The 17,632-nt window shown below is 32.4% G+C and overlaps 1 protein-coding gene across 1 annotated transcript; it reads right to left on the bottom strand.

Moving 5' to 3' along the window:
* Positions 1-253: 253 nt before the first annotated feature.
* LOC146930680 (ubiquitin fusion degradation protein 1 C-like) lies at positions 254-3,388 on the bottom strand. Its single transcript, XM_085702146.1, has 10 exons — positions 3,293-3,388; positions 3,168-3,208; positions 2,603-2,959; positions 2,059-2,083; positions 1,929-1,961; positions 1,720-1,841; positions 1,471-1,601; positions 923-1,146; positions 614-816; positions 254-511 (listed from the first exon to the last, which is right to left on the bottom strand). The coding sequence occupies exons 2-10, from the start codon at positions 3,168-3,170 to the stop codon at positions 419-421; spliced, it is 1,191 nt and encodes a 396-aa protein (XP_085558272.1). The 5' UTR covers positions 3,171-3,208; positions 3,293-3,388; the 3' UTR covers positions 254-418.
* Positions 3,389-17,632: the final 14,244 nt, after the last annotated feature.

Below are 17,632 nucleotides of genomic sequence, written 5' to 3'. Positions count from 1 at the left end.
TTTGAAAATAATCTAGAAAACACACTGTATAATTTATCAGATAATAATATTTAATCATTCAATCATGTAATGGAAATATTTGTAGAGCATGTGACTTTTGGAGGAAAACATCCTTGAGACTTTCTTGGTGTTTTATCAGTCGCAAACTATTTGCTTGTGATTGTAAGAATACACATTATTAATCTTTCAATCATGTAATATTCACAACTTACTAGTAAATATTGCAATGGTGAGGTTGAAATGAAGACAAGAGTAAATACAAAAAACACTTGTATTCACATTGTTGATTTGTTAATTACATAATAACATCCTTAAACGAAAAAACATGGATATACAAGAGTAACAGCAGAACTTGAGCTCTACGCAATGTCAACTAAATTAAACTCAAGAAACTACTGAAAAAGCAACCTAACAAAGATCATCTTAATGAGTACTTCTTTCCCGTGAAAGCTTGAAATTGTGGGGTATTTGTCTTCTTAGATAATTCTTGACTTGCACTGTTCAGAGAAGCCTATTAAGAGAAAAAAAATCATTAGATCATGTCAAAAAACCATAAGTTGAATGTAATCAAATTCTATGTTGCTCCAAAATTATTACTATAGATGAAGCTTACCTTAGGTGCATTTGCATTTGAGCCAAAAACAAGCTTCCCTGAAGTTCTATTGGAACCATTGGTTTTATGTTCAGTCTGTTGCTGCTTTGGAACTGGAGTGGAAGCTTGTTCAACTGATTGTTTCGATGGTTTACCATCCAAACGCCTCCCGAAACCACTGAACGGAATCAGTCCGGGAACCTTTGTTGCTGGCTCTTTTTCAACTGAAATGCAAACAAAAATAGTTAAAATCCTCTAATGAAATTTTTACTTAAAAATAAACACAAAATTCTTAAAGCATATTCCAACATATAATAAAAGAGTCACAACCTTGGGGAGATTCCTTATGAGACAAATCAGATGGCAAAGGCTTCTCAGGTTCTTTGTAATCAAGAGGGGGAGCAAAATCAAATTCACAATCTGTTTCTATTATACTGATTGCGGGAGAAGGTTTTGTTTCAACCACATCAATATAATATTTTTTGTTGTTATATGGAATCATTATAGTGCGTCCGGTTGTTAAACATGAGTAACTCCTCAATGCAGTTTCTAACCTGCAAATGATCAAGGGGAAGAAAAAAGATATTAATTGTCACAATTATGTGATTTAATAAATACACAATTAGGGCTATGTTTGAATAAAAATCTTATTTAAGCAATTATAGCGTAAACATTTATTTTCCAAGTGTTTATGTATAAGCAATAAGCTATCATGCAGAGAGCTTATGGAAATAAGTTGGAAACAACTTATAGACATATCACAAATTAAGCTGTTTCTATAAGTTCTTTTAAACAGTTTTGCAAGTGCTTGTGCAAGTAGATAAGCTCAAATAAGTCAATTCAAATAGGCAATGGATATGGAATTCAATTATTCATACATGGCTTTTGGATCGGAGATATCCAAGAAGTCTTTGCTGTGAGGCTGCAACTTCACAAACTTTCCTTTAACAAGACTTGTGCTTTTCAGAGACACAATGTTTCCTTCCTGTAGGAGCAAATCTTCCATCACCTGACAATTACAACAACAGAAAAAAGAAATAAGATGTTATAAATAAAAATGGTTACTCAATTAACTATAGAGAAATAAACATGAACAAAAAAAAAAAAACAAAGGAAATAAGATTTACCCAATTTGGTAAAAATACAATCCCCTCATCAGCGGTGAATTCCAAGACTCCACAGTGAGTAGTTCTTTCAGCAGAAGTATTTCTCAGTTCAAATAACATTGGATATTCTATGTTCAAACTTGCTGAAAGATTTTAACAAGAATATTAATTTAGCATGGGAGGAAAAAATAATCAAATTATTGAAACCTAAATGACAAATATAAACTTACCAAGGCGATCTAGAGCTGAAGAGGGCATGATAACTGAAAGGAAAAAGAATTTGCATTAGCTATCAAAATTTCACAATGTTTGATACCAAATAATACAATGTAACTATGTAAGGTGTTATAGTGCACTTACTTTTATCGCCGTTTTCCAGAGTTGGCTGCAAAAAAGAAAAATTAGAAGTAAGAATCAGTATTGAACTTTGAGGTTTGAAATAGGCATACACTTTAGATTGAAAATGTGTCTAGAGTACAACTATGCTTGAGACCGGTCGAGACTGACACGTATTGTTACGTTGAATCACTTTCATTTTCTTAAATTATTTATTATTACTATCTATTTATCAAATATTAGTGACATGTTCAGTGTATGTGCCAGTACTTCATAAATTTGGAGTCGCGTGCAAGGAATAAATTATACATAACGAGTAAATAGAAAAAGTGTTGTGTACCAAATTTGTGTGCATATAAAGAATGTTCAAACATCAGAGTTATAAATCAAAACAAAATAAATGTCTGATATGTAACTGTTATGGGAGCTGCCAAAGATGTAACAATAATGGAATTTGTTTGTTTTCTTACCAAGTTGTGATTGATTGTCGGTGTAAAACGTTTTTAAAACATGCATATGAATTAAATTGGGTTAGAGAAGTTAGATATATATGCATCATGTGACATACCCTTTTAAGAGATGAGATCGGGAAACAGCTGTAAAACTGTTCAAAGGTCTCATCAGGCAGTGCGTTCCATAGATCCTCATGCAAATTCCACCCATGATCATGATCCTCATGCAAATTCTCATTCCACTGATCCTCAATTGAAACCTGATTGCATTGACGCTTAAGAAAATAATCATTCCACCCATGATGATCCTCATTCCACCGACGCTCGTTTGAAACTTCACATAGCATATCGTCATAATAATCCTCCTCATCACTCATCTGATCATCCTCATCTTCATTCTGTTGATTATCAGGTGAATCATCATACAACTGATCCTCATGCATATCCCCATTCTTCTGATTCACAACCGAATTCTACACATTAAAAAAAAGAAGTTAACGAGACCACATCATTATCATTAATTATCATAACCATAATAAGCAACAAAGAACAATTTTAAACAAAGAACAATCTTAAAATAGACAGAACAACGGCATAGCAATTTAACAATCGATCACACACATAGTTTCATTAAAAGCAGGAGTTATCAATATGAAGTTTTCTGTTTATAGAACAACATACCATATTTAGCAATCCCTTGAAACTAGTTGAAAACCGATTATCTGGGCAACAACAAAAATAAACAAATAAGCAAAACGATAAAGTAACAGAGATAAAACTTAATGAAGCAAACTAAGGATGTTAACCTTTGAATGTAAAAGAAAGAAAACAGTCGAGAGAGGGAGTTCCAGACAAGAAAATAAACACCGCAAATAGTAGCCAACTGCGATACTATGAAACTTGGCTTTGGAATAGAGAAACCTTAAGTGTTTTTATAGTTAGTTACCTGTCTAGGGTTATCTTATTGAGATCAATAGTATCAATGCAAAGTAAGGTTTTTTATGTCACGTGTCTTCCACGTTTATTCTTAATATTTTTATTATTTGACATAAATATCTCAACAAACTTTTGATCTTATCCACTAAATATTTTATTTAATTTTATATTGAAATCCTAATATTTGATGTAACCAAAATATCTCAACAAACTACGTGTAATAAATTTTCACTATATTTTTTTTTTGATTTTAGGAAAAGAAGCTTCAATTCGTTTTAGCACCATATTATTCAATTAGTTTTTCATTGAGGAAAAAAGGCTTCGGTTAGTTTTTTTTATATTATCTTTTAGCAACATATTCTAATGCAAATGTTAACTATAAATAAAATAGATTTTGTTAATCACATAATAACATATTTTGAACAGAAACCGAAACTCAAACCTTCTTTTGATCTAAGCTTTTTCTTTCTTCAGGTTTGACAAATACCTATACTATTATTTCTTTTACTTATACTTAGATTAAAATATAATATAAGAGGGAATAGGTCATTCTTGAACTTAAGTTTGAACTTATTCTCTAATTATGAAACTTAATGTCTACCAAAAATAAAATTTTACCCCTTCTTAATATTTTGATACGTCATCAAAATTATATCATTTTGTGTCTTTTGCTTCAACCACCACACATTTTTTCTCTCTTAAAAATAAAATAAAACAAACTGACTCGATAAAACACACTAACTAATCTTTTTTTAAAAGAATAAACAAACTTAATCTTAATTGTAATCAAAACAAATTTTCCTATAGTTCAACTTCTATATATCTAAAGAGTTCAAAACAATCTATTCACCATATCTATTCTCTAATTATTCTCTAATTATGAAACTTAATGTCTACCAAAAATACAATCTTACCCATTCTTAATATTTTGACACGTCATCAAAATTATATCATTTTATGTCTTTTTGTTTCAACCTCCCCCTATTTTTTCTCTCTTAAAAACAAATTAAAAGAAACTGACTCGATAAAACACACTAACTTAATCTTTTTTTAAAAGAATAAACAAATTATTCTCTAATTATGAAACTTTATGTCAACAAAAATACAATCTTACCCCTTCTTAATATTTTGACACGCGTCATCAAAATTATATCCTTTTGTGTCTTTTTGCTTCAACCTCCCCCTATTTTCTCTCTCTTAAAAACAAATTAAAACAAACTGACTCGATAAAACACAGTAACTTAACCTTAATTCTAATCAAAACAAATTTTCCTATAGTTCAACTTCTAAATATCTAAAGAGTTCAAAACAATCTATTCTCTATATCTATTCTCTAATTATGAAACTTAATGTCCACCAAAAATACAATCTCAACCCTTCTTAATATTTGACACATTATCAATTTTTTTTCTTCTGTATTTGTCTTCAACCTCCCCCTATTTTTTCTCTCTTAAAAACAAATTAAAACAAATTCACTCCATAAAACACATTAACTTAATCTTTTTTTAAAAGAATAAACAAATTTAATCTTAATCTCAATCAGAACATTTTTTCCTATAATTCAACGTCTAATTATCTAAAGAGTTCAAAACAATTTATTCTCTATAATATATAACTACAGAAGTTAATGTCCAACAACATTATGGAGGATTGGTATGCAGGTAACGCCACTATTCCAGCAGCTAGTTGTAACAACACTTCAACAAATTCAGTTCGTAATGATCAGATGACGACAACAATACCGGTAAGACAAAGTGGTTCAGGTACAACTCGAAATTCTTCTGCTACAACGAGTGATATGGCTTCGGTCAGGTGGCAGCGGCCACAACGAGGCCGTCTGAAATGTAATGTTGATGCTTCGTTTTCGGATCAGTTAAACAGAACAGGTATTGGCATATGTGTCCGTGATGACGAAGGAACATTTGTGCTGGCTAAAACTGTATCTATCTCTCCTATGTGTTCTGTTGCCGTAGGAAAAGCTCTAGGCTTATTCCATGCCTTACAATGGCTAAGTGACATGCAATTTGACAACGTCGATTTCGTCTTGGATTCAAAGATTACAACAGATGCCTTTAACCATCGTTGGATTGATGTTACAAAATTTGGCCAAGTGATTTCAGCATGCCAGAGTCTCTCTAACACAAACTTCTTAAACTCTAAGGTCGAGTTTAACAGGAGACAAGCAAATGAGGTAGCTCACACCCTTGATGGGGTTGCCACATTATCAGCTAGTCCCAATATTTATTATCGTGTACCTCGTTGTATAAACTATCTTATTATTAATGAAATGCTATAAGCATGCTCTTTTCCTTTAAAAAAAAGTTAATGTCCAACAAAAATACAGTTTTGTCCTATCTTAATCTTTGGACACCTCTTTATATATTTACCTTTTTGTGTCTTTTGTAACAAACATTCTATTTAGATGAGTTAGAAAATAACTTTCACAAAATTGATGCGATTTTGTAACAAAAAAATTCTTTTATATTGTTGTATCTAAACAATTTAAATTATTTTTTATAAAAATAATTTTGTTATAATAAACAAACACAAAATATTTTTTTTTTAAAAGAACAAAATAGATTCTATTTTTTTTTGTAAAATCTCTAAAGAAAATCTATATATTATTGATTGTCAATTTTTTTTAATCCATAACAAACGGCCCTACGAGGTTTTTAATAACTTTTAAAAAATCACTTTAAAGATGATTGTATCTGTTTGTTATAATTAAAAAAACACCAAGATCAACAATAAATCTAAAACAACTTCAAATTACAAAGCAACAGAACTTTGAGAAAATTATAATATTTCCCACTTGATACACGGGATTAGTATTTATTACAACCATACGGGATTGGTATTTATTACAACCATACAACTATTTTCAGAAAATTTCACAATTTCAATTTCAACCATATAATATTCTTTTGTTTATCAAAATATCATATTATAAAATAATATTTTTCATTGTACCAATTTTTTTTTATTGTTGTAGATTGTTAATTGGTATAGACTTTAGAAGTATAACTATAAAAAATATTGGATAAATTATCGATGAGTCATTAAATAATATAGTTGTACAATTCATACACGGGACTCGTAACAAGATTTTTATCATCAACGAGATCTTTATTATTTTCACATTTTTTTCTACCACTACATAATATTTAATAAAAACTATTTCAATGATTTTATCATGGGCAAATTAATCTTTCAAAAAAAAATCATGAAGAAATTACACTAACTTCCCTTAAGGTCTTCTTAAATAATACAAGCACCTCCTCTATTTTACTAACAAAACATTAATCTCTCTTTCGTAAAAAAAAAAAAAAAACATTAATATCTCTTATTTAGTTATCAAAATTACAAGCACTTCCGTTATAATTTAACACGGTTTAAGCTTTATTAATTCCATTATTTTTAGCAATTAACTTCTTTATACGAGTATGAACTCCCTTAATTTTCGACCATTTTTTATTCCCGTTTTTTTCCCAAAAGGAGGAGTAGCAAAGAGATACAACCTCAAAATGTAACCTAGATAAGAGAGAGCAAAAAAAGGAGGGGGATTAGGCCAAAACCTCCCCAAACTAGACAAAATTCACAATTAGACAATCATATACAATTCATCACCAAAGACTCTCTAATAAAATAGGGCAAATCTAATTGAACTATATAAGAGTTCAAAGAGAGCCCTATATTAGCCATTATGTCAGAACAATGGTTTCTTTTCCTATAGATATGAGTGATCATTATGTTCATTTGTCTAATCAAAATGTTGCAATTATCCTGTCTATTATTTAAGGAACATAGCATCAAAGAAGATTTCTTAAAAGCCTGAACAATTTGTTGGAACAAAATGTGTTTAACAATGAACCTTAAAGAGTTTTGATGATAACAAGGTATTAAAAATTGTAAATTGGACTAGCTAATATTTGTTCAAGTGTACAGGACCACAGTTAAAAAGTTACATCATTGGTTGGTTCTGAATGAGCAAATAAAGAGCAAAAGGAAATGAAGCTTAGATGATTCTGAAGGCAAAGCGCTCCTGAAGTCAAGCTGCTCCTGAAGAAACACCGCTCCTGAAGTAAAGCTGCTCCTGAAGAATAGTGCTTCTGAAGACAAGAGGTCCAGAAGCCACATCATCAGAAGCTGAAGAAGCTGCTTCATCAGAAGCTGCATCATCAGAAGCTGCCTCATCAGAAGTCATTTCACCAGAAGCTGAAGATCAACTGGATTTGCAAAACATTCAAAGATTGAAGGATCTACATTGCAAAAGCTGTCTATTGGTCTCGAAAACACAGCAGAAAATCAGTGGAACATTGCAACGGCCATTTCAAAGGTGTTTGAAGGCATGTGCTTGCAATTTGGACGAAAGCGTTGACATTGTACTATTGTACGAATTGTACAGCCACGTTCTCCACTACTCTGTTTTGTGTCCACGCTTCAAGACAAGAAAACAGCTCCAGAATACGGTCTCGCCTGCATATATGTTCCTTTGGATAAGGAATGGATTTCAAATTGGTTCTTCATAGGACAACAACCAAATCAGGCAAAAGATCATTGGTGAAAGATCAAGCTTCAACAACGACTCTTTGGTGTGCTGGCAATTTCACAACGTCTCTTTCACACCTCTATATAAAGGAGTGAAGACCTAGAAATTTGGCAATGCAAGAACGCTAAACGAAAGACTCATAACTTTTTTACAAGTGCCAAATCTCTGCTTAAATTGTTCTGCATTCACTTAGAATTTCTGTGTCTAAAAGTCATATCTTAGAAATTCTTAAGTCCATTGAGTCTGTATCTGATTTGTATTGAGAGCACCTCTGATTGTATATCAAGTGTTCAACCTTAAACAATTTTCTGTGTAATTTTGTTTAGTTAGGAAGTCTCTTGCAGTTGTGCTTGAGCAGGAAGTCTCTTGATTGTGTTCTTGAGCAAAGGAAGTCTCTAGCTTGTGTGCTTGAGCAAAGGAAGTCTCTTGCTTGTGTGCTTGAGCATTTGTAATCAGATATTACTCATAGTGAAATCTCCTTGGAAGTGCAAGGGGGACTGGACTACTTCCGGATTGTGGAAGGAACCAGTATAATTGCTTTGTGTCGTTCTTCTTCTCTCTCTCTGTTTTATTCCGCTGCATTTAGATTCTGATTATCACTTCAGAAGCTGTCTCACTTAGCTTCTGATCAGTGTGTTCAGTTTTTAGGAGAAACGAAGAATTTTTCAAAACACAATTCAACCCCCCTTCTTGTGTTTTTCTCACCTTCAATTGGTATCTAGAGCCTTGGTCTGTTGTGTAACACTTAACCGTGCAACAGTCAAAGATCTGAGAAAAACATGTCTACTCCTCCTCCTACTGGTTCTGGTGATACTAGCTATAAACATGTCTCACATGATTATAGTGACAGTAAGAAATCCAGTGTTGGAAAGATTCCAAAATTCAATGGAGATGCTGAAGAGTTCTCTTGGTGGAAGACCAACTTTTACAGTTACATCATGAGCCTAGATGAAGAATTATGGGATATTCTGGAAGATGGTGTTGGTGATTTAGTCCTTGATGAAGAAGGAGCTGCTGTGGATAGAAAGAAACATACTACAGAACTGAGGAAACTTTACAAGAAGCATCATATTATCAGAGGAGCCCTTGTCACTGCCATACCCAAAGCAGAATACATGAAGATGAGTGACAAATCCACTGCTAAAGCTATGTTTGCTTCTCTCTGTTCAAATTATGAAGGGAGCAAGAAGGTCAAAGAAGCAAAGGCTCTCCTGCTCGTACATCAGTATGAGTTATTCAAGATGAAGGATGATGAAACTATTGAGGAGATGTACTCAAGGTTTCAAACCTTAGTTTCTGGGCTACAGATTCTAAAGAAGAGCTATGTTGCTTCTGATCATGTAAGCAAGATACTCAGAAGCTTACCTGCCAGATGGAGACCAAAAGTGACTGCCATTGAGGAAGCTAAAGATTTAAACACTTAAAGTGTCGAAGATCTTGTTAGTTCTCTCAAAGTTCATGAGTTAAGTCTTAATGAACATGAGTCTACTAAGAAGAGTAAATCAATAGCTCTTCCATCCAAAGGCAAGTCATCAAAAGCTCTCAAAGTGGTTGAATCTGAAGAGGAAGAACAGTCAGGTTCAGATTCTAAACCAGATGCTGCTGAAATGGCCATGCTCTCAAACAGACTTCAATATCTGGCCAAGAAGAACAGAAAGTTTCTCTCCAGAAGAGGTAACTCCAGAAGCTCAAAGAAAGAAGATCAGAAGGGATGCTTCAATTGTAAGAAGCCTGGACACTTCATTGCTGAATGCCCTGATCTTCAAAGAGAAAAGTCAAAGGACAAGTCAAAGAGGTCTACATTCAAACCAAGCAAATTCAAGAAGCAGATTAAGCAGAGTTTAATGGCAACCTGGGATGATTTGGGTAGTGAATCTGGATCTGATAAAGAGGAAGCTGATGAAGATGCAAAGGTAGCTGTTGGGTTGGTAGCAACAGCAACTTCAGAAGCTGGATCAGATTCAGACTCAGAAGATGAAAACGAGGTATATTCCAAAATTCCCAGAGATGAACTTGTTGAGTCACTTAAAGAACTTCTTACACATTTTGAAGTAAGAACCAATGAGTTGAAGGATTTAAAAGAAAAATATGCTGATTTGGTACAACAGCAAAAATCAACTCTATTGGATCTGAAAGCTTCTGAACAAGGACTTAGGGGCTTTGACTTCATGTGTAAAACATACGAAGATCAGCTCAGGTTCTTATGTCAGAAGCTACAAGAAAAGTGTAATGAAAAACCTTTAAGTAACCATGAAATTGCTCTTGAAGATTTTATTATATCTGGCATTGACAGAAGCAGAGTAGCTTCTATGATTTATAGCATTTACAAGAACAATGGCAGAGGAATTGGTTTTCCAGAAGTGAAACTTGAGAAAACCAATCTAAAATCTTGTTGTGAATGCATCAAGGAAGGACTGAAAACCTTCTTTGTACCAGAAGGGGCTGAGTTGGAAACTGTTGTTCAATCAGAACCTGAAGCTTCTAGTTCTAAGGCTAAGATTACTTCAAAGCCAAAGAACTCTAAGTCAAAGGTTATGATCAAATCTGATTCCAAGACTTCAAAGGTTAGGATCCTGAAAAGATCAGAACCTATTCCTCAGAGTCTGGTAAAACCAAAATCTGGGGCTCTGAAGTCTAAGTTTCAGAAGAAGACAGTTACTGCTTCTGAAATACCAAAACCTAAGGTGATGGTTAATCAGAAGCAACCCAACTCACAGCACAAGGTACAAGAAGTGAAGAGTAAAGCCTTAAGTACTAACCTTCCAGGACCCATAGAACAATGGGTACCTAAATCTAAAAATGTCAATGATGCAGGTATGTCTAAGAGCAGTGCCAAAGCAAAGATCATGGTACCTAGTGTAACACCCCGTTTTCCCAACGTAAAAATTTCATAACAATTATCAGAGTTTTTCATCACAAAACGGAATGTCACATTTCTAAAAATCATACATAGAATAAATTAATATTTATCCTTCAAAATTCAATCAACAATTAATGAATACTTTGCAGCGGAATTATTCATCATCTAAAATAGTCTTTGGCACGCAGGCCTCATCATAAAAGTCTCATAAATCTTAGTTCAAAAATAATTCTTAAACTTCAAAAGCAATACGTAAAGGAACAGAAAATAGTATTAAAATCCCCATCCCGTTACGTATCAGAGCACCTAAGGACATAGTGAGAGATAGTCACCCACGACCGCAGCTAATCTTGATTACCTGCAAGTTACCCATATGAAGAGCAACATTTTCAAGCAGAAGGGGTGAGATTTCTCAAACAATAATATTAAGCTTATAAATCATAAATTACACTTAACAACTTAAATATCATTAACATATCTTAAATTTCATTAACTAGCATCATTAATCTTCTACATTAGTCATATACTTCATCTTATATCATCTTAATCATAGACATAAACATCATCATATAACATCAGTTACTAATCATAAACATCATCACATATATGAATCACAAACATCATCACATATCATCAAATATTAATCATAAACATCATAGCATTATCAAACATAGCATTATCATAACAACTTCATAATCAATTCATGGTCAGCTTCATAATCAATCATCAACATCAACTTCGTATTCAACTTATAAATCAATCTTAACAACTTGACATCTTAACCTCTTGACAACTCTACTCGACTATGCAACTTCAACTTCTTAAAATCATCTTAAATCATCTTGATATGCAAATGCATGTGGTACCAATCAACAACATAAATGAGCGTAATTAGGCTCTTCAACGTGTGAGCATAAAGCTGTCGGGCTTAAAACCCCCAACGTAGTTTGAGCACAAGGTTGCCGGGCCTAAAGCCCCCAACTTTAATGAGCACAAGGCTGCCGGGCCTAAAGCCCCCAACTTTAATGAGCACAAAGGCTGCCGGGCCTAAAGCCCCCAACTTTAATGAGCACAAGGTTGCCGGGCCTAAAGCCCCCAACTTTAATGAGTATGCAATGGACTCAATCTTCCTACAACTTAGACACAACGTGAACATTATGAACATCTTATATGACCCCAATAATTTGGACGACATCTTACAACTTTACAACTTAGACCGACATTTACAACTTATGACATTTAATGGTCAACAACAGCAAACAGCAACAAGTGCAACATATAACAACTCTTATATAACACATCTTTAAATCACACAACTTCAAATAGCACATCTTTATATAACTCATCTTAAATTACACATATTCAAATAACACATCTTTATATGACTCGACAATTACACATTTAAATAACTCACAAGTAGATAACACATTATCAAATATCTCATCATTTACATGTTGAATAAATAATAATAAACCCTTCATTATTATTACTATAATTCTGAAAAGCAATTACTTGATAAATCATTCATACTAGCTATTAGCTTTCTCTCTCATGGACAGTTCAATCAAAACTTTTGTAGCAAACCTTATCATATGTCCGAGCCAAGGGTTAAACATGCATACACATAGAGTTTTTCATTCTTAAAGAACATATAATAGTCCGATCCAAGAACAATAGCAATTAGCATTTTTTTTTTTTATAAGCTAGACACATCAAAATAGTCCCCTATGTGATTCAGGATGCCCAAAAGTCTTTATTTCATGTTAGAAGCTAAGGCTAATCTCGGGCTGTGAATCCCCTATAATCCAAAGTTAATTCAAATAGGTACTACAAGTGACTAATTAAGTGACTCAAACAGACACACTTTCAGAGTATCAGCAAGCAATGTAATTCTTAATATAGAGCATTCATTTAAGTTGAGATTACACACAGTCATATTAGTATATAAGAACAATTTCTTTATTTAGCCAAGAGACTTGTAAATTATGCCTAATAATTTGTGATGAGCTGAAGAGATTTCGATTAACAGAAACATATAGGCCGAAAAGAAAAGAAAACATTAGAACAAACCAATTATACAAGTCTTGGTCTCATAGATTCTCTTTTCAAAAAGACACGCCAAAGACATTCTTTTTATCCCATATAAATTAAGAGACACAAGGAAGCATCACGTGATGTTTTGGTTCTAATTCAAACAGAATCTAGTATTCAATACTATACATAGTTATTTAAGATGTGGATATATACAAAGATTGAATCTAATTCAAAAGGCAAACCTAATATTTTATAACAACAAACTTTCTATTCACGTAATGATAGTGTTGGATTCATGGTTGAAAATCGATAAACAAATCATAGCCAAATATCACGTAGCAAATCAATTTAATCGAAATTCATGTGATTTACCGAAGACAAGAAGACTACCAATGCTTTACTCAACAAAAAAAAAGTATCCATACTCATGTCATGAAACATGTTATCAGACTAGGCAAACAAGCACATACAGGATTCAAATGGAAGCTTATATCATTATATAATTAAACTAACACAAAAGGACACGAATTTTAATCATGGATCAATCAAAGGAATAAGAACAGAGTGAAACTTAACAACCCTTTCACTACCACATGAGTACACAACCCTAATTTCTCATAATCTCACAAACTCATCCTAAAGCATGTTAGATGCAATCTAATGATTCACAGACTTAATATTAGTTAAAGATAGTCTCACCCTTACCTTAGATTGTTTTTCTGAAATCAAAAGCAGCGTTCTTCGTTCCTAAGGTTCTCTCTCCAAGTTCTCCTCTTTCTCCTCTTTCTCCAAAAAGCGGTTTAACGTAAAAAAAACTCTTTCTAACCTAAACTTCCTTATTTATAATACTAAAATATTCTTTCTAAATCTATTTAGGCCCAACAACTTATTCTTCTTTCTATTCTAACCCCTAATTCCTCTCACACTAATAATCCTCATAATCTTATTTATTTCTAAATTAAATATATCTGTCACAAATAACAAATATATTTCTACACCAAATAACAAATATATCTCTAACAAATAACAAATATATTATTCTAGTAAATACCAACATATAACATAACAAAATATCACTCATCAAAATAAATCGACTAAATCATAAAAAGACATCTAATCTCAAAACTACCTTCAAATCTACTTACTCTAATAATTCTCATATTCTAATAAATAATAGAATAATGCCACATAATAAAATATTAACACCTCATATAAATAAATAAATCACATAAATAGACTCTAACTTAATAAAAATAATTAAATAAAAAGGAGGGCGTTACAACTCTTCCCAACTTAAAAGAATTTCGTCCTCGAAATTCAAAGCACACGAGAAAATAAATTTAGTTATCGCTTCTTCAAACAAAACACAAAACCACATCAAGGTTAGTCAGTTAAACATGATCACATAAAAAAAAACATAACTACTAACTAGAAAACATGACGACACGACACAACGACTCATCTACTTGGCCGGACGGACCGACCTGCTCTGATACCAATTGTAACACCCCGTTTTCCCAACGTAAAAATTTCATAACAATTATCAGAGTTTTTCATCACAAAACGGAATGTCACATTTATAAAAATCATACATAGAATAAATTAATATTTATCCTTCAAAATTCAATCAACAATTAATGAATACTTTGCAGCGGAATTATTCATCATCTAAAATAGTCTTTGGCACGCAGGCCTCATCATAAAAGTCTCATAAATCTTAGTTCAAAAATAATTCTTAAACTTCAAAAGCAATACGTAAAGGAACAGAAAATAGTATTAAAATCCCCATCCCGTTACGTATCAGAGCACCTAAGGACATAGTGAGAGATAGTCACCCACGACCGCAGCTAATCTTGATTACCTGCAAGTTACTCATATGAAGAGCAACATTTTCAAGCAGAAGGGGTGAGATTTCTCAAACAATAATATTAAGCTTATAAATCATAAATTACACTTAACAACTTAAATATCATTAACATATCTTAAATTTCATTAACTAGCATCATTAATCTTCTACATTAGTCATATACTTTTTCTTATATCATCTTAATCATAGACATAAACATCATTATATAACATCAGTTACTAATCATAAACATCATCACATATATTAATCACAAACATCATCACATATCATCAAATATTAATCATAAACATCATAGCATTATCAAACATAGCATTATCATAACAACTTCATAATCAATTCATGGTCAGCTTCATAATCAATCATCAACATCAACTTCGTATTCAACTTATAAATCAATCTTAACAACTTGACATCTTAACCTCTTGACAACTCTACTCGACTATGCAACTTCAACTTCTTAAAATCATCTTAAATCATCTTGATATGCAAATGCATGTGGTGCCAATCAACAACATAAATGAGCGTAATTAGGCTCTTCAACGTGTGAGCATAAAGCTGTCGGGCTTAAAGCCCCCAACGTAGTTTGAGCACAAGGTTGCCGGGCCTAAAGCCCCCAACTTTAATGAGCACAAGGCTGCCGGGCCTAAAGCCCCCAACTTTAATGAGCACAAAGGCTGCCGGGCCTAAAGCCCCCAACTTTAATGAGCACAAGGTTGCCGGGCCTAAAGCCCCCAACTTTAATGAGTATGCAATGGACTCAATCTTCCTACAACTTAGACACAACGTGAACATTATGAACATCTTATATGACCCCAATAATTTGGACGACATCTTACAACTTTACAACTTAGACCGACATTTACAACTTATGACATTTAATGGTCAACAACAGCAAACAGCAACAAGTGCAACATATAACAACTCTTATATAACACATCTTTAAATCACACAACTTCAAATAGCACATCTTTATATAACTCATCTTAAATTACACATATTCAAATAACACATCTTTATATGACTCGACAATTACACATTTAAATAACTCACAAGTAGATAACACATTATCAAATATCTCATCATTTACATGTTGAATAAATAATAATAAACCCTTCATTATTATTACTATAATTCTGAAAAGCAATTACTTGATAAATCATTCATACTAGCTATTAGCTTTCTCTCTCATGGACAGTTCAATCAAAACTTTTGTAGCAAACCTTATCATATGTCCGAGCCAAGGGTTAAACATGCATACACATAGAGTTTTTCATTCTTAAAGAACATATAATAGTCCGATCCAAGAACAATAGCAATTAGCATTTTTTTTTTTTATAAGCTAGACACATCAAAATAGTCCCCTATGTGATTCAGGATGCCCAAAAGTCTTTATTTCATGTTAGAAGCTAAGGCTAATCTCGGGCTGTGAATCCCCTATAATCCAAAGTTAATTCAAATAGGTACTACAAGTGACTAATTAAGTGACTCAAACAGACACACTTTCAGAGTATCAGCAAGCAATGTAATTCTTAATATAGAGCATTCATTTAAGTTGAGATTACACACAGTCATATTAGTATATAAGAACAATTTCTTTATTTAGCCAAGAGACTTGTAAATTATGCCTAATAATTTGTGATGAGCTGAAGAGATTTCGATTAACAGAAACATATAGGCCGAAAAGAAAAGAAAACATTAGAACAAACCAATTATACAAGTCTTGGTCTCATAGATTCTCTTTTCAAAAAGACACGCCAAAGACATTCTTTTTATCCCATATAAATTAAGAGACACAAGGAAGCATCACGTGATGTTTTGGTTCTAATTCAAACAGAATCTAGTATTCAATACTATACATAGTTATTTAAGATGTGGATATATACAAAGATTGAATCTAATTCAAAAGGCAAACCTAATATTTTATAACAACAAACTTTCTATTCACGTAATGATAGTGTTGGATTCATGGTTGAAAATCGATAAACAAATCATAGCCAAATATCACGTAGCAAATCAATTTAATCGAAATTCATGTGATTTACCGAAGACAAGAAGACTACCAATGCTTTACTCAACAAAAAAAAAGTATCCATACTCATGTCATGAAACATGTTATCAGACTAGGCAAACAAGCACATACATGATTCAAATGGAAGCTTATATCATTATATAATTAAACTAACACAAAAGGACACGAATTTTAATCATGGATCAATCAAAGGAATAAGAACAGAGTGAAACTTAACAACCCTTTCACTACCACATGAGTACACAACCCTAATTTCTCATAATCTCACAAACTCATCCTAAAGCATGTTAGATGCAATCTAATGATTCACAGACTTAATATTAGTTAAAGATAGTCTCACCCTTACCTTAGATTGTTTTTCTGAAATCAAAAGCAGCGTTCTTCGTTCCTAAGGTTCTCTCTCCAAGTTCTCCTCTTTCTCCTCTTTCTCCAAAAAGCGGTTTAACGTAAAAAAAACTCTTTCTAACCTAAACTTCCTTATTTATAATACTAAAATATTCTTTCTAAATCTATTTAGGCCCAACAACTTATTCTTCTTTCTATTCTAACCCCCAATTCCTCTCACACTAATAATCCTCATAATCTTATTTATTTCTAAATTAAATATATCTGTCACAAATAACAAATATATTTCTACACCAAATAACAAATATATCTCTAACAAATAACAAATATATTATTCTAGTAAATACCAACATATAACATAACAAAATATCACTCATCAAAATAAATCGACTAAATCATAAAAAGACATCTAATCTCAAAACTACCTTCAAATCTACTTACTCTAATAATTCTCATATTCTAATAAATAATAGAATAATGCCACATAATAAAATATTAACACCTCATATAAATAAATAAATCACAT

Source organism: Medicago sativa, chromosome 4 (genome assembly GCF_051527215.1).
Source record: "Medicago sativa cultivar Bolivia chromosome 4, Bolivia_mono, whole genome shotgun sequence".
NCBI classification, from domain to species: domain Eukaryota; kingdom Viridiplantae; phylum Streptophyta; class Magnoliopsida; order Fabales; family Fabaceae; genus Medicago; species Medicago sativa.
The sequence above is the reverse complement of the archived record's forward strand: the minus strand, read 5'-3'. Positions and strand labels throughout refer to the sequence as shown.